This window comes from Caretta caretta, chromosome 5, assembly GCF_965140235.1.
Source record: "Caretta caretta isolate rCarCar2 chromosome 5, rCarCar1.hap1, whole genome shotgun sequence".
NCBI classification, from domain to species: domain Eukaryota; kingdom Metazoa; phylum Chordata; order Testudines; family Cheloniidae; genus Caretta; species Caretta caretta.
In genome coordinates this window covers 72,747,187-72,773,725 of record NC_134210.1, presented here as the reverse complement: position 1 = coordinate 72,773,725, position 26,539 = coordinate 72,747,187, and the positions used below count along the sequence as shown (strand labels likewise).

The window sequence follows — 26,539 nt, the reverse complement described above, 5'->3', positions numbered from 1 at the left end:
ACAGTATAGCTGCACCACTATAAATAGTGACATGCGTGAGCATGACCTCAGTGCAATTCACCGGTTTCTATACCAGTGCAGCACTCCTACCCTGTTATATCAGTGTCAAATGTACATGTAAACCCAGCCTGAGTCACCAACCTAAAATTGTATGCTGTGTGTAGGCGTTTTACATGTATGTGCACAGCTAATTTAACTGTGTAATGAAAATGTATTGAAGAGGTGCATGTGCTGGTTTAAGGGCTGCACAGACATGTTTGACTCCATTTCTGTGGACCTTGCACAATATAAAGGGGTCGAGCTATTGGATGCATTTTGTGTAAGGTTCGTCGTGTCCCATTCTGGATGACCCATCAAGTTATGCCCACAATTAGCCTTTGTAACCAAAGTTCTTGTAAGTTCTTATTACTGCTACCTTCATCCTTCCCTCTCTTCTTTTCCCTTGTATTGTTTATTACACTCAATTATTTTGTCTTAAATGAGATTGAAAACTCTTTGGGGCAGGGCCCTTGTCATCTTATGTATCTGTACAGTGGACTTATTGAGGCCACCACTCTGGATAATAATGCTAAAAATTAATAACAATAATAATGTACCTAAAATCTCTGGAGCTGGGAATGACCAAACCCTTAATGCAACAACTTTAAGTTTGACTGAGGGCTTATGCTTGAAATGTTTAACCGACGTTTGGTGCTACTATATATTTATGTATAAAATCATACTTGTGCAATGGTATAGAAATTGTAGTCTGAATTTTACAAGAGGTTGTGAGACAGGTCATACGCAATTCAGACATTACTGCATTTTTTAGAATTTTTGGCAAAATATCAGTTGTACATTGGCTGTTCATTGTTTTAACAGAATCCACATGTAAGTTAAATATGTAAGTTAAAAATAAACTATTTGTAATTCAGGGAATTTTCCCCTTAAAACTGTGGAGGGTGTTTTTCCCCCTTTTCCTTTGATGCCAGGATGCTGGTTCTGCAGAAAAATGAGCTCTGTTAATTTCCCCTATGGTATAATTGCTGTGTTCAAGCTGGCCATTTATTCTTTGTTTGTTAAGTAGTATTCTGAGGTAAACCCTATCATCTCTTACCCAGCAATACCATTTGGCTTCTTCAAGCCTTTTTTTTCTTAGCCCTAAAACTATTTTGGGGTCAGTTCTGTATTCCTTTGGCATGTAATGAGGACAGTGCAGCTATTTACAAAATGTGTGGTTATTGAGAGCTTCAGCAAACTATTGGTTGGGTGCTTTTTTTAGAAGTTCCCATTCTTGACATTACTCATTCCGTGGTGCTCTATTTAATTGTAGTTTTCAAAGTATTAATAAATTATTTACATTTCAATTACTTTGGCCTTTTAATGCAGTGAAGTCATCCTGAGATATTTATGCATGAGAAGTATTTCATCAGTTTTAGAGCCTCTTTCTTCAGCCATTGAAGACTCTAGCGATCGGATCTTTGTCTACTTACCACGTTCTTTACACTTGCGAATTTTAGTCCAAAGCATTATTTTAACTTCATTCCAAAGAAGGAGATTCTTATATATATAATATTGTTGCATTCAAGGGATTACATAAAACAAGCTGGAACTAAGAATTGTTCTGTAGCAGCAGATTTGTGTATTTCCACACTGAACAGGTTAGAAGGGGCTGGCAGTAGGGGAGAGTTCTGAATCAATGCCCACGCCTCCACAGTGAAAGCCTTACAATAATCAGAACTTCCCTGGTCTTGTCAGTCAGAAATCATCAATTGGATGCCAGAGAAGGGAGAAAGAGCTAGCTAATTATCTAAACAATAAAAGTGAAAAAAGACTGTTACATTTGATTTTAGGTTCGGGAACTACAGACACGTTTACAGAGCATCCAGGCAACAGGTCCATCCAGCCCAGGTCGTCTCACTTCCGCAAACCGACCCGTGAACCCCAGTACTGGAGAGCTGAGCACGAGCAGTAGTAGCAATGACATTCCCATTGCCAAGGTGAGCTGTTGTGTGCTGCCGTGATGCCTCTCATTATCTGGAAGAAGCAGACTTCATTGTGCACAGCTGCTGTGCAGGCATGCGATTAACTGGGAAGTATCATCTAGAATCCCAGGGGTGTTTTCAAGGGCCCTAAGCGAACCCATGAACTCAAGCTGCAGGAAGAGATAAAGTGCTAATAATTTTAAGTCTCTCTTAGTCACAACACAGATGCCAGCTTTCATTTATCAACTTAACATGGGATTTCCAAGCACGCTGAATGTGTGAACGATGATGCATTTTGCATAGTTGTGGAGAACATGGGACGTGGGATGCCGGTCTGTAACTTGTGTAGCTTTGTGGCTTTTAGATTGCTGAACGAGTGAAGCTCTCGAAGACAAGGTCAGAGTCTTCATCGTCTGACCGACCTGTCCTAGGATCAGAAATCAGCAGCATAGGGGTGAGTGCTAATAATAAATCAAAATAATAAACTGCGCACACAGCTCATCCTAACATGAGTATTGCAGAAAGAGCCCGGGGTGACTGTTATGTTGTTAAAAACAAAAACAGTATCTTACGGAAAATATTTTACAGGAGAGAGAGAATAAATGAATGCGCATGTGTAACCTCCAGGTTTACATTAATGTAGTCCATGCAGTTGCCATAAATTGGTGGCCAAGGACCAAATCCTTGAAACCCTTCCTCATCTGAGTAATCGTCTTGTCTGCAGGGGACAATAAATATGAGTGAGGATTACTCACATAAATAAGGGTTATGCAGCTGCACCCCAAGTTAGACATCTCTAAAGAGTAGTATATTAAATTCTGCTCTGATAACACCCATGTAAATTCAGCAGAACACCATTGCTACTCCTGACTTACACTTGTGTAACAGAGCAGTATTTGGCCCTTTTGCTCAGCTTTCTTGAAAGTATAGATGCTCTCCAGAGAGCCTGAGTATTGCTTTTAAATCTACAGTATTTTTAAAAACTAGCCATCAACTCACAGAAGGTTTATTAACCACCCTGTGCAGGTGTCTAGCAGTGTGGCTGAGCACTTGGCCCATTCTCTCCAAGACTGCTCCAACATCCAGGAAATCTTTCAGACACTCTATTCACATGGATCTGCTATCTCTGAAAGCAAAATCCGAGAGTTTGAAGTGGAAACAGAGAGGTTAAATAGGTAAGATGGAAAGTTAGATGCACTTGTTGTATTTTGCCTACTATTTGTTTTGTTAAATTGATTTTATTTTCATTATTGCCTGTCACGTATCTCATATGTTTATGCTTGACTCCCAGTTCGTCTCTGGCAGCTCCAAATAAATGCGAAACTTGGATAATGAAGAGGTGATCTTAACATACATTAATAGTTCTTTCTACGAATATGATTATTCGAACATGTATGCTAAGGCCTGTAGTGGATTTGAATCTCTCTCCGTCCCATATAGTAAATAAATCATTTATTTCTCATGTCTCTTCCATGTCCAAAATTCTAAACTGTGGTGTGTTCCCCATATCCCTGAAGTATGGAGCAGAGCAGTAGATGTCGCATTTTTTTCTAAAATATACAAACGCTATTACTTAGGACTTGCATGCCTACTCCACCATTCTAGAAACAGGGTATTTTATTTTCTGCTGGGGTACCTGAATAATCAAATTTTTCAGAATCAAATTGTCTCAGTGAATGTGCTCATTTTAGCTGAGGTGGAGAATGGAGACTCAAAGAGCTGGGCTTGTTTAGCCTAACCAAACAAAGGCTGAGGGGAGATATGACTGCTCTCTATAAATACATCAGAGGGATAAATACCAGGGAGGGAGAGGAGTTATTTAAGTTAAGTGCCAATGTGGGCACAAGAACAAATAGATATAAACTGGCTATCAGGAAGTTTAGACTTGAAATTAGGCAAAGGTTTCTAACCATCAGAGGAGTAAAGTTCTGTAACAACCTTCCAAGGGGAGCAATGGGGTAAAAAAACCTGACTAGTTTCAAGACAGCTTGACAAGTTTGTGGAGGGAATGGTAGGATGAGACTGCTTACGATGGCTTGTGGCTCATTGGCAATAGCCAGTAGCAAAAATCCCCAATGGCTGATGATGGGACACTAAATGGGGAGGGCTCTGAGTTACTACGGAGAATTCTTTCCCAGGTATCTGCCTGGTGGGTCTTGCCCACATGCGCTGGGGCTAACTGATCACAATATTTGGGGTCGGGAAGGAATTTCCCCCCATGTCAGCTTAGCAGAGACCCTGGGAGTTTTCCGCCTTCTTCTGTAGCATGGGGCACAGGTCATTTGCAGGTTTAAACTACTGTAAATGGTGAATTCTCTGTAACTTGAAGTCTTTAAACCATAATTTGAGGACTTCAGTAACTCGCCAGAGGTTAGGGGTCTATTACAGGAGCGGGTGAATGACATTCTGTGGCCTGCGATCTGCAGCGAGGTCAGACTAGATGGTCATGATGGTCCCTTCTGACCTTAAAGTCTATGAGTCTAACAGTATTGCTGGTATCACTGGACCTTGTACTGTATTCGCTCTTCCATAGCCAAGGTCCCATGTCTTATTAATTACATGAGCTCAAAATTATAAATAAAAAATCCCAGAATTATGTGGCACTGCACTCCCCCTTACTGCTTTTTCCAGCTCTAGTCCAGTCTAGTATGCTTTTTATTTATATATTTTGATATGAATTAATTTTATGAAAATGCTCCCCCTTCTTTTCAGTGAGCTACAGAATTTTGTATTGACAACGCAAACACTGGAGAAGTTGTCAAGCAAGTAAGCTGGAGCTTTTGACAGCGGGATAGGGAACCGCTGGGACTTTGGGCAACCTGAAACACTCAGGGGTTTATTCTGGCTACTGAGGAAGGGATGCACTCACTTTTTTCCTCCCCCATTTACAAGTGATGAGGGGGTGACTTCAAATTTTTGAGAGGTGTGATTGGTGTTGATTTCCTTATTCCCTACCTGAGTAAACCTTTACACAGTTAGCTGTACCTGCTGCTACATTCAGCAATGATGGATAAGTACAGCAGCTTGATGTCTCTGCCAAAATGATAGGCAGTGAGGTAGTCAACAATGTTGACGTTTAACGTATTAGGGCTTATTTATGTGAACACATACTTGGCAACAAGCTGTGATGGAAATCTACTTCACACTAGCCTGCCCTGCACTAACTGTCCATGTGGCCTTGTTGGTGCACACTAAAAGTTCTGAATAGTGCGCTTTGAAGCAGGGTAGATCAATCCACACTATAGAACTTTTGTTGTTCTTCAAGTGCTTGCTCAAGTCCATTCCACATTAGGCATGCACCGTTGCCGGAGATTTTACCCTCAGTGGTATCTGTCAGGCTGGCTGTAGTTCCCTCTGGTGCCGTGCGCTTATGTGCCAGTGTAAGGGGTGAGGCCAGCCACGCACCCTCTCAGTTCCTTCTTACCACCTGTGACTGTTGCTAAAAGTCTCCTCTTGCTTTGGCAAGGTGCCTATACATGCTTTTTTCTTCTGTATCATAGTTTAGTCTGTCGTTTAGTTATAGTGTATATATTGTAAATAGGGTTAGTGTAAATAATACCACCTCCCCTTATTGTTAAGGGGATTCCTTCGCCACCGTGGCCGGCCACAAGATGACTTTTGGGCCCATCAAGAGCTCTTAAAGGGGATAGCAGCTAACCTGGGGCTAGCGATTGAGGAGTTTAAGGAATCATCCCACAGTCTCATTGACATTCTGGCAGCAGCAGCAGTTCCATCTAAGGTGGCATTTCCCATTAATGAGGTCCTAATGGGTCTGGTCAAATGCCTATGGCAGACCCCATCTTCTCTGCCCCCCCATTTTGAAAAGGGCGGAGAACGAGCCTTACTGGGGAGATATGATTACAGTTTGTGGGACTCCTTGGCCAAATTTAAGGACTCTAGGCAGGAATTCTCAGCCCTCTTAGAAGAGGGGAAGAATGTTGCCAGAGCTTCTCTCCAGGCGGCATTAGATGTCACAGACATGGTGGTGAGGACAATGGCTTCTGCCATCACCATGAGGCGATACTCTTGGCTTCAGTCCTTGGGACTCCCTCACTATTTTTGGAGCAGATGAACACAAGACTGCACACCCTGAAGGACTCAAGGGTACTACTCAGGTCGCTGAACCTCAGTGCTCTGTTTACTTCTAGGAAGCACTTCTGGCCCCAACAGCCACCATGCTTCTTGACTCGGCCTCCGAGACAAGAACCATATAAAAGAAAAGGGAGAGGTTACTAGCACCGCATACCACTTCCATCCACCTCAACCTCCCAGCTGGCGTCTCATAGGTACTCTGGTGGACCCAAACAGGACTTTTGACGGTGTACCCCAGGGTGCTATATAAGTTCCTGCTTCAGATCCTGTCTCCCGTTTATTTTTGGACCGTCTGTCCCAATTCAGCCCAGCATGATCCTGTATAATGTCGGACCGCTGGGTGCTAAATACAGTGGCAGTCAGCTATACCCTAGAGTTTTATGCATTGCCCATGCCCCAAAGAACTTACAAGTTGATTTAAGACAAGACCAAAAGGTAGGAAGGCAAGACAGAGGGGGTATAAGGATAGTAGTAATAAGACCACACTGTTACGTAGACTTGCTGCAATGAGAAAGCAACAGAGAATTCAAAAAGGGATGTTTTGTTCTTTGGTTGGTTCTTCAGTTGTTTTTTTAGTGGTGGGGGATTGGCCAAGATTTAAGTAAACATCCTCCCGTGTTCCTGTCACAGTACATGAAACCAATGGATTTAACTGTAGTACTTTAAAATACTGCCAGCCAAATGTTCTTTGACATTCTAAACTGGGATCATTTTGGTGTTTTCAAGACAAATAGATTTCTGACTGTTTGAGGGTTAAACATTATTTCCTTCTCTACAGCCGTATTGAGCACTTAAAATCCCAGAATGACTTGTTGACAATAACGTTGGAGGAGTGCAAGAGCAATGCTGAGAGGATGAGCATGCTGGTTGGGAAATATGAGTCCAATGCCACGGCACTCAGACTTGCACTGCAGTACAGGTATGTAAATATGTGGCCTGGAATTTGAGCCTGAAAAGTGAAGGGTCAAGACTTGCTACAGAACTTTAGGAGATAAAGCTGCTGTTCTGCAACAGAACATCCTGCTTCCGTTCCATTCTGGTGTGAGTAAAGATGCACTGGTTAGATACTTTCATGAGGCAGCTACGTTTAGTGATTGTCTGATACGTAACTCAACTGTTGTCAGAGGCATTTCATCAGGAATTAATTTAGCTCTGTCACGCTAAATAGCTTTACCTCTTCTTTTTGTTAATACAGCATGAAAATTAGAATTAGGGAAGATTTTTTTAGTTTTTCTCACTCCTTCCTGTATGTGCATGAAACAACCGTTGCAGGTTTTACTGAAGAAAATAAAGAAAAAAGCGATGATGATCATAATAAGCAACTTGGGATGTTAATATGATAGACGTTGCTGGGAATATTTTTCCAATATTTCTTTAGCAAGAAGAAATAAATCAGTGTCTGAGAAATGTTAAGTCTGTGTCTTGCTCTATTTAAAGTGTGTTGGTGCTCGCAGGCCAGTGTCCTCATCACATAGACAGCCATGATCATTAGCCATCCCACCAAGAGGTTAAGGATTCACTAGGTAAAATGACTGAACTCCCCTCTCACAGTCTAGCAGTTATCCTTCCAGGTGAAGGTTGGGGCACGCTGGAGAAGCACTGTGAAGACGCTTGTGCTGGAGTTGTCTGTGCGTTAGCTGTCTGTTGGATAAATAGGAGACTTCAGTTTCTCCTAACGTCAGTCTAGCATCTTTCACAAGCTTGGTGGTATAAAGAAAGAACCCACAACTCCCATTGACTTGTGTGATTTAAGTTGTCTTCTGTAGGAAAGGAACTGTGAGGAACTATCCCAAATAACTATATTTGCTTTATAATATTTGTAAAAAATTGTCTCTCTAGAACATTCTTTCGACCATGACTAATTTGGAGCAAACACTTGTGGCATTAGGGCAAATCCTGTTCATTTTGAAGGAAGTTGACCGTGAATAAATTTTAGCTATATTATTTACATATTAAATAAAGCAGAAATGATTGGTTCCGAGGTGCGTTCAGTAGTGATCTCTTTGCAGTGGGGAAAATGGGCTTAAGGAAAGTCTTATTACTTGGACAGGGGATTAATTTTTAACATAGGATCAGAAAAACATAAGTATTTTGGTAAGGTTTTTGAACAATATGGAAAATTGAAAAGCAACTTCACAAGAAATAGCCTCCACTGTTAGTCAGATTACTGACTTGAATCATCCACGCTTCCGAAGAAAGATAAGATCAACTCTCACTGGTCGTTCCAATTCTCCTATTTCCTATTGTTCAATAAGTTAGGGCCAGCCTGGGGACAACATTCACAGGCTGCATATCTAAGGGGAGGCTTGTTGCCCATTGGTGGGAGAAACCACATTATCTGAGATGTGGAAGACCCAAGTTCAGATCTCTCTGGACCAGTGGTTTGACCCCAGGGCTTCCCTCTTGCAGCTGAGTGCCTGAACTGCCAGGCCGTAGGCCAGAGGTGGACAAACTACGGCACGTGGGCCACATCCGGCCTGGCCCTGAGCTCCTGGCCCAGGAGGCTAGCCCCGGCTCCTCCCCCGCAGCCTCAGCGTGCCGCTCCACTGGCACAATGCTCTGGGCAGGGGGCTGCGAGCTCCTGGGGCAGTGCAGCTGCAGAGCCGTGGCCAGCCCCGGTGCTCTGGGCGGCACGGCTGTAGCACCTCCAGCCACCGGTGCTCCAGGCAGCGCAGTAAGGTGGCGGGGGAGTTGGATAGAGGGCAGGGGAGTTGGGGGGGATGGCCAGGGGGCTGGGGTGTGGATAGGGGTTGGGGCGGTCAGAGGGCAGGGAACAGGGGGGTTGGATAGGGCAGGGGTCCCGGGAGGGCAGTCAGGAAGGGGGGGGGGGTTGGATGGGGCGGCAGGGGCAATCGGGGTGAAAGGTCTAGGGGTGGTCAGGGGACAGGGAGCAGGGGGTGGTGGATGGAGTAGGAGTCCCGGGGGGGGGGGGGGGACTGTCAGGGGGACAAGGGAGGTTGGATGGAGCAGGAGTCCTGGGGGAGCTGTCACGGGGCGAGAAGCAGGGGGGTCGGATAGGAGGTGGGGGCCAGGCCATGCCTGGGTGTTGGGGGAGACACAGCCTCCCCTAACCGGCCCTCCATACAATTTTGGAAACCCGATATGACCCTCAGGCCAAAAAGTTTGCCCATCCCTGCCATAGGCTATTCTGGGATGGGTCCCTCTTAAGCTCTCCTACTGAAGCTTTTCTATTTCCTGGAAATAGTCAGTCATTGGAGCAGAACTTGAACTTGGGCCTTCCCCCACTCAGATGAGTGCTGTAATCACTGGGTTATAGGAGGGTATTCTGGGGTGGGTCTCTTTCTGTTTCTCCTGTTGACACTGGTCCATTTTGTGTAAAATACTTGAATAGTCAGTGGGCCAGAGAAGGACAGAATGAGTCTCTAAGGGAAGACCCAAGTTCAAGTGTGAAATGTTGAATTTGACACAAAACAGGCTTTTTGTCAACTTCTTCTATTCACCGAATATTTCCGAAAAGTTCAGATTTGGCCTGACTTGAACCAAGTTTTCTTCTGATTTTCAGAACTGCCATTGAATCAAAAAATCAATTACTGACACAGCCGTAGTCCTGTAACGTCCCTGCTATCATACAAGTAGAAGGGAATAGCCTAGTTCTTCCACCACCACTTACCTAGTGTTGATCGCTTAATTTGATTATCCTGTCTAAGTTTCAGATATTATGTTTGTTTTATTTCAGTGAACAGTGCATAGAAGCATATGAGCTGCTGCTGGCTTTGGCTGAAAGTGAACAGAGTCTCATTCTTGGTCAATTCAGAGCTGCAGGCGTCGGGTCTGTCGGTAAGATCTCAATGAGTCACTCTCTAAGTCCCATTCTGCACTTCTGTTAACATTTATCAGTTTACAGGGGCTGGTTGCAATAGTGAATCATCTCCTGACAGTTTGCTACCCACCAGTCAAGTATGTGGTTATTTTCATGTTTTCAACTGAACAAATAAAATGTTTGACACACACAAAAATTAGGACTGGAACCGAAACAAAATATTACAAGCAAGTTAAAATAAACCATATACGGTATTCCAGGAGATGCATCTTCTGGACTTGTGGGATTACTTTTGTTGGGCAATAACCATGTACCCAGCACAGTGATTAAACTGATACCTCCAAGCACCCAAGCATGCACTACACATACTGAGTGCAGTGGTTTGGGTTGCATAATTTGCACTTGCAATTACCACAGTTGTGTACATAGCCACAGTATTTGCCCACAAAAATTGTGTTTTATAAAAATCTGGTCTTAGATCTGGACATGTAAATATACCATAATGCAGATAAAATACCACATGCAGTCTTTACCTCCAAGCTCCCATGGTACTCTTGTATTTTAACATCTTCATTCTCATGTTTTACTGCCTGGACTGAGGTTTCGGCCTCTGTTTTTTGTGGTGTTCTATTTCATTTTGTTACTCAGCAGCACACACTGACACTAGTTAACACTGCTATTGAAAATGTTCTTTGGGGGATGGTGCTTTCCTAATAACAGAGTCAGACCGTTTATTAGTCCATTTTCAACATGGTACATGTGAGTTCCATTCACACAAAAGTCTTATTTATTGACAGAAAATGTATGTTTTCACTGTGAAACTAACTCTTAGTTTTACAGAGGCTCATTCCTCTTACTGATGGGAGGGAGTGGTAGTAGTAATCTTGGCCCTTCTTTGGGGGGAGGGGAGGGAGAAAGTATATGAAATCTTCAGAGACAGAAAAATAGCTTTCCATACTGTGCTGAGACCTAGACACAGCCTTTAGATGGTAATTTATAGCACCAGCTTCTCAAGAACCACTGAAATGTAAACTGAAAGCTTTTAAGGACCAAACGACCAGCTGGTTTCAGAGCCACAAGACGGATGAGTTCAACCTCTTGTTTCTGCAGGCTAGATGCAGTGATCCACAGTTATTATGCTGTTTCCAGGCAGTTTATTTTGCATCTCTCCTAGTGGTTTGCGCAAGTCTTTGTGTAGGTGTGTTTCTCCTTGCAGAGTATGTCATGCAGGAAAGGTCATAGCAGCTTTTTTTTTATTATTATTATTTTCCCTCTTTCTCTAGACTCTAACCCTTCCTTTTGGTAGTCTGGTATTGAATTTGTACTGCTGTTTCTTTATTAGGAGCAAATGTGCATTCAGCCTTAGATTTTGCTAGTTAGATACGTGGCCAAGAAGTAAATCCAGAAAGGAAAGTATTAGTTTTCTTCTCCATTTGAGGTTATAAAAGAGAGGTGTAACCTACATTTATATAGGTGTCTGCTGTCAACTTTTTTTTTTAATAGTAGCATTACCACTCACACCCTGTAGTGGAGACTGTGCCAGCATTTCCATCATAAATCTTGTTTTTCAGGAGGTTATAGCTTGGATGTGAACCTTTACTTCACTGAGAGATTTAGTCAGAAGAGTCTTGGCCTGACAAGTTATTGTTTTGCATTAGTTTAAAGTAAAAATTAGTTTAGTTTATATTTAAAGTTAGACACAGAATAATCCCTCCCCCCCAACCCTGAGAGCCGTCTCACTCTATCGGGGAAATATACATTTTCCAAATTCACACAGATCCCAGAATCTGTCTTTATTAATGATTTGTCTAGCACCACAAATCTGGTTGTGATTGTTTGCTAGTTAAAGTAATAAATGTGGTGCCAAATCCTAATATCTTACTTAGTCCCTTGCAGGTAAAGCTACCATTGGCTTCCATGGGAAACTTGCCTGAGACCTGACCAATTAGAGTCTGAGTAAGCATTTCAGGATTTGGCCTGTGAATAGAAATGTAGAATAAGACACTGAAGTCATATTTACCCAGTTCTGGATTTTCTCTACATCCTGTTATTTGAGAGAATGATTATGAAAGTCTCTGGTGTCAACCACCAGAAAACCCAGAACAGGGATGAAAGGGTTGGGATAATATTATGTTGTTTAAGTTTTGTATGTGATTATTTTATTGAATGTGTGTATAGTGTTAAAGTTCTGATAGACTGGGAGAAAAGCCAGGAAGTACAGTGTGAAATCTTGCATTACTCTTCCTGCAACTTCCATAACCAGTAGATTGATTGAATGAATGAATGAATGAATGAATGAATGAATGAAGGATGAAAAAAGAAAAGGAGTACTTGTGGCACCTTAGAGACTAACCAATTTATTTGAGCATGAGCTTTCGTGAGCTACAGCTCACTTCATCAGATGTTGAAGTGAGCTGTAGCTCACGAAAGCTCATGCTCAAATAAATTGGTTAGTCTCTAAGGTGCCACAAGTACTCCTTTTCTTTTTGCGAATACAGACTAACACGGCTGTTCCTCTGAAACCTGAATGAAGGATGTTGCACAACTCACCACTTTGAATTTCCTGGCATTTTCTGCTTTTTTCTTTTTATTATTTATTTTTTGATGTTACATTAGCACCAAGACCCAACTCAGATTGAGGCACTGTTGGTGCTAGACACGGTACAAACACATAGTAAGAGACAGGTCCTGCCTTGAAGACCTTACAGTCTAAATAGACAGGAGAGACAAAAAGGGTGGAAGGGGAAGCTGGGGCATAGAGAGGTCAAGCAACTTGCCTGAAGTCCCCAGGCAGGTCCGTGGTAGAGTTGGGAATGGAACACGGGTCTCCCAGCTCCCGGTCCAGTGCTCTTTCCACTAGAATATGCTGCCTTTCGCTGCCCTTCATACTGCCTGGTATATCCTTATTGCTGGTAACACAGATAATTTTCCTGTCTGTGGCTATGAAGATCAGTGAGGATTTACAACACCACCCCTACATGGAAAATACAAGGGAGTTGTTGCTGCATCTTCTCAAGGAGATGAGCCCAACCAGCCCACTCCTGTTGGCTGGTACTCTCGCTTCCACAATTTTAATGCTGTCTTAAGGGCATGTGGGTTAATATTCAAGGGCATGTGGCTTATTTAGCAAGCATAAAATGTGGATGTACAATGCTTGGCTCAAATGAGGATAAAGCACAGTCTTGCACAGAGCAAACTGTCTCTTACTTGTCCTGTCTGATGGCAGCATTGTATGTGTTTATCTCTAGCACAGAACACATGAATACATGTCATAGCTTTTCTCTTTTTCTCTGTATTAGTCTCACTTAGATCACAAATTGCTAGCTAGGTGTTAATGTCACAGCATTAAGTGAAAATATCTTTAGGAGTCTGTATTCTTGTATTAATTTTTATTATGCTCTTCGAAGCTCTGACACTGATTGTTTGCTTGCAAACTAGGGGACCAAACAGGTGATGAGAACATTACCCAGATGCTCAAGAGAGCTCACGACTGCAGGAAGACAGCTGAGAATGCAGCAAAAGCTCTGCTGATGAAGTTAGACGGCAGCTGCGGGGGAGCCTATGCGATCACTGGCTGTAGTGTACAGCCCTGGGAGAGCCTGTCATCCAACAGCCACACCAGGTAACTGCAACTCATCAAAGCTATTAATTCCTGGGCCTTTGGTTTCAGACCTGAGTAGATTATGTTGTATTCCATTTATTCAACTATCCATCCTCATGTCAGTCTGCTGGGTTCTCTTTGTTTTTATTTTTTTAAATCACTACCATGCTTCAGTGAGCTTATTCTCAGACTTGGAGCAAACTCCATCCAAGAAACGTTTTGTATAGATTTCTTGCAAGCGGGTGATTCTGATCTTTGATCTCTTTCATAAAGGGCAAAACCATAACGTTTCTTTTCTTTTTCTTTTTCTTTTTCTTTATTTTTCTTCAGTGATTCTGTTTCCCTCTCTCTCTCTTCCCCTCCTTCCCATCTCATTGAAACTTGAAGCATGTACTTCTTGTTCACCGCTATTGTACTAGGGCACCACAGGTTTCCAGGGAACTGGAAACCAAAAAAGTACTCCCGTCAAGGAAGGTTTTCATAAGCTTTTGGAGTGCTCAAGAATTGTTGTTTTTAAATGTCACGGCTATAACCATTTCACTTCTCACAGAAACAGAATAAGTTTCTGCCACCAGTTATAATAATTTTTCATAACTCCACTAGCCCAAAAAACCTCCCTTTAGCAATTGACACTGTAGACAAATACTGACTGGTGGACAAATTTTTTGCCGGTTAGAGTGGATTTTTCCAGAGGGAAAAATCAGGATATTGGGATTTTTTTAGACCTTTAAAATAATAAAACTTAAATGAACTATTATTACAAAAATTATCTAGTTCAAATATTTCTGGGGAGCAGCTACTTTTTCAGTACATCTATATATAACGTGTATATTTTGTGTCTTTGTGGCATCTTAGAGACTAACAAATTTATTTGGGCATAAGCTTTCGTGGGCTATAACCCACTTCATCAGATGCATGGAGTGAAAAATACAGTAGGCAGGTATAAATATACAGCATATGAAAAGATGGGAGTTGCCTTTGCCGAGTGGGGGGTCAGTGCTAACGAGGCCAATTCAGTCAGGGTGGATGTGGCCCATTCCCAACATTTGACAAGAAGGGGTGAGTATCAACAGAGAGAAAATTACTTTTTGTAACATACTGTCATTTCTGGTGCTGCCCACGCCAGCCAGTGAGGTGCCCCCTTCGAGGGGTAAACCCGCCCTGTGACCCTTCCAGAGGTCTCCATCAGTGCAGCACCGCTCCCCGTCACAGGGGGTGCCCCACCAGCGTTTGCCTGAACAGCACCAGCAGCCGGATGCAGGTTGGCTTCTCTGCCAGAGTTCCCGGCATTGGTTCCTGGACTCTAGGCAGCATTCCTCGGAGTCCCGGCATCAATCGCTGGCAGTCTGGCGCAGGTCTGCAGAGACACGTCCCCAGAGCCTCAGTGCCGGGAGCACCCAAGTCAGTCTCCCAGTCCTCATCACCGCTCCGGGGCATCGAGGCACCGGTTCCTGGAGCCCCATCACCAGTCTCTGGATCACTGGTACAGATCACCGCAAGTACATCGACGGTCTCTGAGATGCTGATCCTCTTGCTCCTGGTCTATGGAGTGGCACCATTCTCAAAGTGTGAGGTGTTGATCTCCGGGATACTGTTCCAATCTGCCAAAGGCCACCACCAATCACGGGAGTTGTGGCACTGAGAGCCACCATCCTGGTACAGGTCCACAGTGGAGGTCTGCAGAGAGAGCCAACGGGAACGGGGTAGACAGGAGGCCTCAATACCGTCCTGGTCCCCCAGACAAGTCTCTCCCTCCTCGGGCTCTGATAGCGAGGAGGAAGTATATAGAGCCCAAGGAGGAAGATCTGCCTGCAGACCAAGGTCACGCACTGGGGACATCGGCATTCCCCTCTGGGTCACCAGTGGCTGCATGGCCCCAGGGCCAGTGGCCGGCCCCTTGACAACTATGGAACCCTTGGGGGTTTCCCCATCTGCTACAGGGGCATCGGCTGGTCTCGGGGGCATCCAAAAGATGGTTGGCGACAGTCTCCCGCCCGCCCCCTGAGCCGGACGTGGAGTCAGAGCAAGCTCCTCAGGGACAGCTGGCCACGGCCGCGGCAGAAGCAGTGGAGTTGACACAACCAGCTGTACCTGCCTCCTCATCATCTTCGTCCGATGAGCTGACAGCGGGACTTTCTCAAGCAGTCACTCAGGATGATGCAAGGGACCACCAGGAGCTTTTGAAGAGGGTGGCATCGAACTTGGGGCTGGAAGCTGAGGAGCTGGAAGAGCGCTTAGGCTCCCTGTTCCATGAATTAAATGCAGCAGCCCCCTCCAAGGTGACGTTGCCATGCACGAGGGAGTGGTGAAACTAATCAAGGCCCTGTGTCAGACACCCTCCTCCCTGCCCCCCCATCTCCAGGCAGGCGGAAAGAAAATACTACGTCCCCGCTAAGGGTTTTGAATATCTACATATCCACCCCGCCCCAAGCTCACTGGTTCTGTCAGCAGCCAATGAATGCGACAGACGGCCATCTGGGTTAGATGCCTAAGAATAAGGAGGCAAAGACATAGTTATATAAATGACACAGACACTGAGATCAGCTGTGGGAAGACTCAGCTTTAGGGACTTGCCCCAGCACTCAGGTGTCCACCTCCCTTGGAGTGCAGAACCAAAGGTATGTTACGAAATCCACCTCCTCCCTCAACGTGGAGGAAGGTATGCACAACCTCTTCCCCCCTGACCTCCGAGCCGCCGTACACAGTCTTTCATAAAGACAAGGTCCAGCTCCGCCCACACCCCGTGTTCCTCCCGAAGGTGGTCTCCGCCTACCACATGGGTCAGGATATTTTTCTACCGGTCCTCTGCCTGAAGCCTCACGCATCCAATGAGGAGCGCCGTCTCCACACGCTCGATGTGCGGCGAGCTCTGGCTTTCTGCGGCGAGCGGACCAAGCCGTTCAGAAAGCCCTCCCAACTATTCATTCCCACGGCTGAGTGCGCGAGGGGCCAGCCAATTTCCACTCAGCGGCTTTCCAGTTGGATCACTTTGTTATGCACTGGCGGGTGTCCCCCCACCACCCATTGTGAGGGCACACTTGACTCGGGCGCAGGCCTCGTTGGCTGCCTTCGTGGCCCACATCCCCATCCAGGACATTTGTAGGGCCGCTACGTGATCTTCGGTTCACACGTTCACCTCGCACTATGCGATCATCCCCCCAAACCAGGGATGACGCCGGGTTCGGCAGGGCTGTCCTCCGTCCTGGAAACTTGTGAACTCCTACCCACCTCCAACAGATATAGCTTGGAATCACCTATTGTGGAATACACATGGGCAATCACTTGAAGAAGAAAAGACAGTTACTTTTTCTGTAACTGGTGTTCTTCGAGATGTGTTGCTCATGTCTATTCCACATCCCACCCTCCTTCCCCTCTGTCAGAGTTGTCTGGCAAGAAGGAACTGAGGGTGGGGGGAGCGTGCAGCTGCCCTTATACCACGCCAGGCAGGCGCCACTCTAGGGGTCATGGGGGGCGTTCCCCCCTACGGGTACTGCTAGGGGAAAAACTTCCAGCACCTGGACACGTGGGAAGCACACGCACCTATTGTGGAATAGACATGAGCAACACATCTCGAAGAACACCAGCTACGGAAAAGGTAACTGTCTTTTATCCCCTCTTTCTCAACAGAGAATCTGAGGCAAACAGAAGTTACTGTCAGTGGCCCAAGGGCAGCAAGTCAGGAGCAGTCAGAATAGGGCTTAGAAAACTCAGGACATTTTGACTCCATATTCCACCACACCATTCTGCATTTCCTTTTTTAAATCCACGTATAAATACTTTTGAAATTTCAAGAGGGACCATGTAACATTTGCCCAGCTAAGCACAAAATCTCCTCTTTTCCCCTGTTGTTTTCATCCAGAGGACAAAGGCGTTTAGATGATGTAACTCAGACTTCTCTATAATGTGGCCCACATCTCAATAGAGAGAGAATCTCATGAGCACCCCCTGCTGTTCACAATCACATAACATCCTTGTGGCAACTACGTTTGCTTAGACAGTAATGTTAGTAAAATAGGTATGTATTTGTGACTGTCTTTAATGTTGCATTTTGTCCTTTATGAAGAAAACAGATACTCACTCTCCTTTTGTTTTTCATTTCGTTACAATCACACCTATCCATTTTCATCCTCTCTCTTTCCTGCTGCCTCTCTGCATATGCTTCTGTGCTCCCTTTTTCATTTCACCTTGCATATGCATACCTGCTCCTCCTCTCCAATTGCACACACCTCCCTGCCACTTGGCTCCCTTCTTTTGGCTTCATCCTTCCGTGCTGCCCTGGACTTGCTGCTCTATGGTTCTTTTATGCTGGAGGCTGGCAGCAGCCCTGGCTCCACCCACTGGTGGTTGCAATCACTGAAGGTGGATTCCGTCTCCTCTCTGTTGTGACAGTAACCCCTAGCAGAGGCTGCAAGGCTGACTCCTTATTTCCAGCTGCTTCTGTAGGCTTTTTCTTTGTCATGGAAGTACCTGAGGGCCTGTAGAAGCAGGTGGAAACAAGGAGGGAAGCCAGTTCCATAAGACCAGCAAGTGCTCTGTGGACCACAATTTGGAAACAGTTCATATTAATGGACAGATTCCTCCCTTGATTGCACTTAACCTCTGAAATGAAAATTTTTTTATATTATATATGACTACAAGATAATCTTAATACACAAGCCTGATCTTTGCAAACAAAAGTAGTAATAATGAAGATCCTTTGAGTTAAAGTGCCGGGCAGGTTTTTTTCTTTAAATGGGGAAGGGGAAAAACCCCTTTTTGGCTAAGACTTTGTGATAAAGTGAATAATTCTCACTGCAGTTTGAAACCCCACAAAACGGGTTTATAATGGAAGTGCTGAACTTTGGCATCACAAATGAGATGCTGAATGTCAAATCACTGAACGCATTACTGAGAACACAAGCACAGGCAACTGCTGGTGACAAAGCAGGGTTAAAGATTGTAAAAGGGAGCATCTGAGATGAAATGAAAAACCAGCATAGAGGTTGTTACCAGCGAAGTGAATAAAGTAATAGCTAGCATCTCAATTTATTTGGTTGGCAGCAACCCAACTATATTGCCAATTCATTTTTGAAAATAAAAATAGCTTTGTGGAAGTCCTAATTGTTTTAATGGACAGAGGAGCATTCATCTCCAAGAAGATCCAACTGATAGCACCTGTAAAAAGAATGAAAGGAGAGAGAGAGATGGAGATTGCTGCTGTTACAATGACTAAGGATGCTGTTTTGTATTCATTACACTACTAGTAACCCCGGCCTTCCACCGAGATGCAGGAGGGACAGTCCGTCCCATCACATGCAAAGGAAATACATTTCTACAACATGTTTTACCACTAACCATCTGAACTTACCCAAACCTACAGCTAAATCCTCCTCTCAGAACTACCCCAGGGATTTCGGATAAGTAGCTGAAATAAAGGATTATGTTGGCCGCAATGTGGAAGTGTTGATATGGAAACGTGTTAATGCTTCCAAATACCAAAGCATGTGGTATGCTCTCAGTACCAGACTTCATCACTGGAGCAAATAGGTTTCCAAAGGAGGGAGGTGGTTTGCCAAAGTATTGAGATAATAGCCCAATATACTGTTAATTCAAATTCTGCTGGTCTGAGTGAAGGCCAGTTAATCTGAAAGGGAGTACTTGTGGCACCTTAGAGACTAACCAATTTATTTGAGCATGAGCTTTCGTGAGCTACAGCTCACTTCATCCGATGAAGTCTCTAAGGTGCCACAAGTACTCCTTTTCTTTTCGTGAATACAGACTAACACGGCTGCTACTCTTAATCTGAAAGGTTATCCCTGCCATACGGTTGTGTGCTTGCTCTGATGTGGAGCCACTCTGACCTGGAAGATGGGTGGACAGATGTACGTGACCTAACAAATATTCCTTAAAGTAAAAGTTCAAATGCAGACACTACCATTCAAGAATGTTACATGGATTTGGGACATTCCACGTAATTGTAATCCTATAAACCCTTAACCCACAGTTATTACAGATAGAAATTCATACTGTATAAGGGATGCTGTATCCTTTTCACCCAGACAAGGTTTCTTGAATGAAAAGAGAGGTTGTACTCAACAGCATCAGTAAACGGAGAAATATTTTATAATTGCAGTGTGTTTATGTATATGCACATGTAGTATATGTGTATTTGTACCCGTGAGTGTAGGATACCTCTTAATGTTACACCATGCTATCTAGGATCCACTGTATAGAAAATATATATACAAATTAATTGAGCATCATTTAGGAATCTTGCAGATGTCAATGATGAACCGAGCGGGTAGAATGTTTCTTTCAGCTCTTTATGAACACGGTGAGGGGAATGTGCAGAAGGAAATCATTTTTCCAAGACGTTTGATAGAGCTGTATAATTTTTTCCTACGTGCATGCTAGAGAAATAAGAGACACATCATGCATCTGTTTTTGGTTTTTTTTCTGGTTGTGACATGCTGCCTGTTCAGTTCATCCCCTAACCTCATTTGCGTTACCCTGATTGCCATCAGAAAGCATATCAGTCTGCCAAATTCAGCACTACACGGTATCTAGCCAGGGGTGTTTCCCCCACAGATGCAGCAGGGCTGGCCTGAGGATTTTGGGGAGAGCCATCAAAGTGAGTTTGAAGGAGCCCCATGTGGCATCACAACCCAGGATCACATATGCATCATGGCATTGTTTCAGTGCTTAGTCATGCAGCCCTGCACACAGGACTACTTCTCCACAATTCAGGAAATGGGGGTGGGGATTGCGGGGCTGTGTCTGCCTCTCGAATAGGGGAATAGGCTATGTACCCTTTTCCTCTGCTGGCCATATTACCTCCTCTCTTCTCTCACGCTGGGTGGGGGGATTCTGGCACCAAAGTTAGGGGACAAGGGGCAGTTCTCCTTTTCTTCTGTCCTCTTTGTACTGGCAGCTCCTCCATTAATTCCTCACCTTGTAACCAGAGGCCTCACTAGCACTTCAGCAGAGGAGCTAGCTCAGCTGCAGGCAGTCAGCCAGGACTGAGCTAATAACCCAAGTTGCCGTTACCTTCCACAGCTGTGGATTGGTCTCCAAAAAATGGAGACCTGCAGCTGTGGACCTGAAAGGTCAGTCCTGTGCAGCTGTGGCTGGTACTGTGAATACCTGGGGAGCTTTAGGAATAGTCCTCATAGCAGATGTAGAGGCCGTGCTCAGTTTTCATTCTGAGAGCTGTCTTTCCAGCAAAGAGGGCAAGGAGCATATTTTCTCTGTAAACGAAAGCTAAGGTTAACTTTGACTTAAACTCTGAGAATGTGCAGGCTATGTAGACCCTAAATACTGTCCCTGAGTATTAGTCTCTGAGTGTGTGTAGTCCAGGAAGGCTGGAGAACTTTTTATTTTGGAACGTGAAGAGATCTGCAACACCACTTGATATAGAATTGAATAGTAATTTATTGTATTGCCTGATTTTCACATCATATCTACCTCACCGAGGGCCTAGTGAGGCCTAGTTAAATAAGGTTTATAAAGAGCTTTGAGATCCTCCGATGAAAAGCAAAGTATTATGGAGAACTCATTAAAACCTCAATGTATTTTTACCCATGATAGGCTAGCTGGGTTCTGATTTACTGCAGATGGGAATTAGTGGGAGGAAAAGTGGTTTTCGCTTCTAGTAAACACGGCGCCTGTTATCCCTAAGAGAGAGAAGAAATCATTTGAAATTAGCAGAAAGCTGTAGTAAAGCCATGTAATGTGATATTTCATGAGGGGGGAAGACTTAAGGAAGTCTTTGTAGCCCTGCCAATTCTCTGTTTCCTCTCAGGCTGCCCTGGGGTTGGAATTCTCTGAAAGATCCACTGGCAATTATCTGATGCAACTTAAAATCAACACTGCTTGAGCACAAGTACAATTGAGAGGAAGGAGAGAAAACCAACCTGTTCCCCCTCCCCCCCTTTCTTTCTGCAGTGCATAAGTATGTAAGCAAAGTGTATTTCCATTACACGTTAGCCTGGCTCCAGCAGGAGTCCACAGACAGGGTGGGTTTTTTTTCCTCCTCAAAAAAATGCTGAAAAATAATGCAACCCAATACAGAATGTGATTTATTCCCCTGCTGATAACTGAGATCATCCAGCATTCCAGACAGGCACAGTTAATGGATGACTTAACCCTCACCCAGCAGCTGATTACAGGTCCTCAGGAGACAGCAGGCAGCTTTGTCTGTGTAAGGTTGTAGAAATTGCAGTGCTGTTTCTTTTCCTTTTAGTGTTTTTGCAAGTATATTCAGCAGTGGAATGTTAAGGAACTAAAGCAGCATTGCAATTAACCTCCATAAATCTCTTCTCCCTAGAACACTGGAATGCACATAGATAGAGATGGGGCATTGAGGCTCCTCGTGCTTATCTAGAAATTGTTTTCCCTGGGTAAAAGCTCTTCATTATGTGACATGTATGGAGTGAGCTAAAATTGTGTGGCAGTTTTTCTTTTGAAACTACCTTTGGAAAAGGAATGCGACAATAAAGTCAGATGATGATGTTCTATTAGAAGTCCTGTAAAACATGACAAGATACCTCCAAGTTGAGGGATTTGGATGTCTTGTGGAAGTTAGCACTGGAATAGCTGGTCACTATTTCAAATCCAGCCCCAGGTTAATAGTGATTAAAAGACAGCACCATGACAGCAGCTGGACTTTCTGAAGCAACCTCAGGCTGTTTCTTACAGGTGTCCATCAAAAAATCACCGTAATAATTGGCACTGGCATCAGCAGACGGGGCATGGAATCTGAACTAACTTTTCAAACACAGAGATTGTTATTCCTATTCAAGGTGTGAGGCAGCATGCAGAAGTTTTCTATAGATAAAGGATTTTAGTTGTTATTGCTCTCAGCATGGCATATTTAACAAGCACTTAATTGTTTCTTGATTAAAAAAAAAAAAGTTTCGTGTCAAAAGCAAGTTATGCCAGCAAAACTAATTATCTGGCTTTGCAGTGAAGAAATAATTGACTCAGTATTGTGATGACATTTTTTATTCTGTTTGAAGAACTATATATTTTTTCTTTTCTGTATTTTAAAGTTGCAGAGGGGTGTGTGTGTGTTTCTTTTTCATATTGCAACACTTGGTCCAGGCTCAAGTGAAAAAATCGATGTTTGATATGTACTCCCAAGTTAATATTTTCCGTAGTACTACACTAGTTATATAACAATATTAATACACACTGGATCCTGATAGCCATTCTTGCCTTCCTTCAGTTGCTCATTATATTCAAAAGCATGGTATGGTCTTTGGCCATGTCTCCGGAGGGACAAAAACACACCAGCACACCGTGCTCTCAAGCTCTTCATCAGCATGCAAGGGGGTGCATGCCCCAACCCTGCCTGGCACCCCCTGCAAAGCCATTCATGGATTCATAGGATTGAGCCAGATATGGTAACTTCATTTATACCAATGCCATCAACCATGGTTAAGGCTAAGATTATGTCATAGAAGTCATGGATTCCATGACTTCCAGAGACCTCTGTGACATTTTCTGCTTCAGACCCGGGGCAGGAGGGGGGGTCCTTGAACTCCGAGCCACCGCAGGCTTTGGAGGAGACCCCAGAGCTTTCAGTCACAACAGTGGTGGGTGCTGGATGCCCTCCTACCCTACCACAGCCAGGCTTGGGTTCTCATCCCTCCATCAGCCCCATTTTGTCAGGGTTATTTTTAGTAAAAGTCATGTACAGGTCATGGGCAATAAACAAAAATTCATGGAAGCCCATTTTTGGGGGGGAGGTTCCGTTTGTTTGTTTTTTATTGCCCATGACCTGTCCATGACTTCTACTAAAAATAACCATGACAAAATCTTAACCTTAATCATGGTAATTCAGGCGGCGCAACGGTCTTCAGTAGACTGTGTACGTTTGATGATGATCCTGATAAAATTATACTCTGTGGCAACTGTGAGTGTAAATGTGAATGGGTGAATCACGTGTGTGGTGTTGATTAAACAAATTTCAAATGAGGGCTGGGGGAGGAGGTGGGGGGAGAGGCTAGAGACCTGAATCCTTCTGCAAATGAGTGATGCTGTTTTTGGTCTTCCAAGCACTACCAGCTCAACTGCAAGTAGCTGTGATACGGAGTTCACAAAGGAGGATGAGCAGAGGTTGAAGGATTACATCCAGCAGCTGAAGAATGACAGGGCAGCAGTCAAGCTGACCATGTTGGAGCTGGAGAGCATCCATATTGATCCCCTTAGTTATGATGTCAAACCTCGTGGAGATAACCAGAGGCTAGATCTGGAAAATGCAGTATTGATGCAGGAACTCATGGCAATGAAGGTATTTTATGACATACTGTCTTTGCCCCTGAATTGCCCTTTCTTCTGATTGCTTTGTGGTGTTACAGAGAGGTAACTAACAGTGATGCTCAGGACCACTATGAAACCTGCACATTCCAAAGGACACTGTGACAATAGCAAGGGTGTGCACAACTTACCGCTCTCTATCCTGTTAATGTACAGCCTAACCCTGTTGCGTGCCCTGTGCTATATCTGAAAGGTTGTAGCATACCCGCAGCCCTGTATCCTGTGCAGTCCATTAGACTTAAACTATTCAATAGGGACCCTAGTATTACACAACACTGTAACCCCATTGCTTGCCCCCACCACATCCAATGCAATCAGTATAGCATCCTCTGTGCTTGTTTATTTTTGTATTAAATTGTTGTGCTGCCCCCATATTTTCCTCTGCTGCAGGTATTTGAATTGCAGCACATAATGGCATTGTGAAAGTTGGCAGTGGGGAGTGGGGAGGTTATGTGACAGAGGGGTGTTTTGCACCCGGGAGACGGTTGAGAATTTCTCATTCCCCCTTTTCCACCCAACTCCTCAAGCCACTCTTGATAGTGACTAACTGTCTCACTGCACTCTGCCTAATATCTGGTACTATATCCAAGAGCAACAAGCAGGCATATTCACTTGACGTTTCTGCTAAAAGATCAGCAGTGAAATAGTTAAAGTTGACATTTTAAATTGTCATCAGACTTTCCTGTTAACACGCCTTGGCCATGAATGGGAACAGTTCACTCCCCGGTCAGAGCTGTAGTATCAGTATGCCTGCAGACTCAGGCAGCCACCACTGCACCTCTTCATATTTTGATGCAACCTAGATCTAGGAAGACACTTACTATTTTTCCTCTTTTAAAGAACTCTTTGATTCTGGAGCATAATTAGCTGTACAGCAACTTAACAATGATTGATGGACAGTTCTGCTGTTATTTACACACCAGTGTAATTGCATTATACGTGGAGCCCATGGCATACTCCCTACCCTCACTGTAAGGGCGTAGCATGCCTAGTCCCCTTTCTCTCTGAAAGAGTGTTTGGTAGAATCACAGACCTGGAGTGTTGATCATGACACTTGGGGTGGCATCTAGCTGGGTTGGAGGTCACATTCAACAATCCCAGGTAGTGAGAGAGGGCTTTAGCAATAACCAAGTCTGCGTGCGTTAATCAAGGACTTCGATCCATGGTTCTAAACTTACGACACAGCAATCAAGAAGCCACATGCTTGCAATAGGGAGATATGACAGCAGAGGTGCTCGAGGGAGACCAAAAGCATGAGACTGCATTGCTAACGTAATGTTTCATTACCTCGCTCACACGCTTGTGCATGTACCACTCTGAGAAAACACTCAAAGCTTTGTGTACTGAGGCAGAACAAAGCCACCTCCTTTTCATATTGCCTCAGGAAAGAAGAAGGGCCTGTTAAAAACTATCATCCTTAAGGCACTCAAGTGGTCACCAGTTCAGAGCAATGTCTTGACACTGTGCTGCAACGAAGAGTTGGGGTGGGAGTAGAGGATATAGGAGCATGGAGATTTTCAGTGGTGGAGCTAGTTAGGACTAAACTGTGACCTCTGAGACCTGATCTACATACACAGTTGTACCGATATAACGAAGGGCTAGGCTACACTTGCTAGTTAGAGCACATTAAAGCAGCCCCGGGTGCTCTGACTCCCAATGTGTCCACACTGGCAAGGCACGTAGAGTGCCTGGACTCTGCAGCTGGAGCAAACCTGGTAATCCACCTCCACAAGAAGCACAGAGCTTGCTCCGCTCTGGCTGAAACGCCTGGGCGTCAGTGTGAACGCGGTGTTGCATTACTGCGCTGTGATCAGCCTCCAGAAATGTCCCAGCGGTGTGATCAGCCTCCAGAAACGTCCCATAATCCCCTTAAGTCAAGTGGCCTCTCTTCTCATTGTTTTGGAATCAGCTGCAGGAATGCGGATAGGCCCTTTCAAAGCTCCGTTTCCGACAGCCAGCATGCTTATCTGCCCTGGAACAAAGCAAGCCATTACTGTGGAATGCTGCTTGTTGTGAGTGTGTGAGAGAAAGGCGAGGGGGAGGGGGGCCTGCTGCTGTCTGAACTTACAAGACAGCATGCTGACACACTCTCAGCCCCCCAAAAACCCACTCTCTCTCCCTCCACATACACACAACACCCTCCACCCCACCCCCTACATTTGAAAAGCACTTTGCAACCACTTGCACGCTGGGATAGCTACCACAATGAACTGCTCTTTGTGGCGTTGCAAGAGCTGCTAATGTGGCCACGCCAGTGTGTTTGCAGCTGACAGTGCAAACACACGGCAGCGTTTTCCCTGCTGCGGTCTCCGAAGGCTGGTTTAACTCCCAGGGCTCTACATCTGTAAGTGTAGCCATGCCCTAATATTTGATTTTATACCAATTTAGTTAAACTGGTACAACATTGTGTGGATCTTCTTATATCGGTTTAGCCTGGGCTTGTAACCAGGTTAAACCAATATAACCAGGCATACACCATTGTAAGGCTGTCCACAATGTTGCATCAGTTTAACAAAACCAATTTAGATTAAACCAGTGCAACTTCTGTGTGTAGGCAAGTCCTAAACATACATATCAATGTCCTCAGTTCTGCATTTGATTTCCTCCCTCTCCTTCCACTGAGAATAATTTTTTTGGGGGAGCTTTCTACAACATTGAGAAACAACCCCTCCTATTTCCTCCTGCTTTATCCTCACACCTATGATGCTCCACTTCACAGCCACCATCTTCCTAATCTAGGAAAATTGGTGGGAGGGACTCTCTTTAGAGTCCATGGGCACCACTCTTCACTCAGCAATAGGC

The 26,539-nt window shown here is 44.4% G+C and overlaps 1 protein-coding gene across 3 annotated transcripts in view; it reads left to right on the top strand.

Moving 5' to 3' along the window:
• MCC (MCC regulator of Wnt signaling pathway) overlaps positions 1-26,539 on the top strand; it is a 356,867-nt gene that overhangs the window by 301,680 nt on the left and 28,648 nt on the right. For all 3 annotated transcript variants that reach the window (XM_048849771.2, XM_048849772.2, XM_048849773.2), the window contains 7 exons: positions 1,833-1,979; positions 2,329-2,418; positions 2,991-3,139; positions 6,835-6,975; positions 9,754-9,854; positions 13,276-13,459; positions 23,477-23,711. In XM_048849771.2, the coding sequence (XP_048705728.1) occupies positions 1,833-1,979; positions 2,329-2,418; positions 2,991-3,139; positions 6,835-6,975; positions 9,754-9,854; positions 13,276-13,459; positions 23,477-23,711 (1,047 nt within the window). The remainder of the gene's footprint in view (positions 1-1,832; positions 1,980-2,328; positions 2,419-2,990; positions 3,140-6,834; positions 6,976-9,753; positions 9,855-13,275; positions 13,460-23,476; positions 23,712-26,539) is intronic.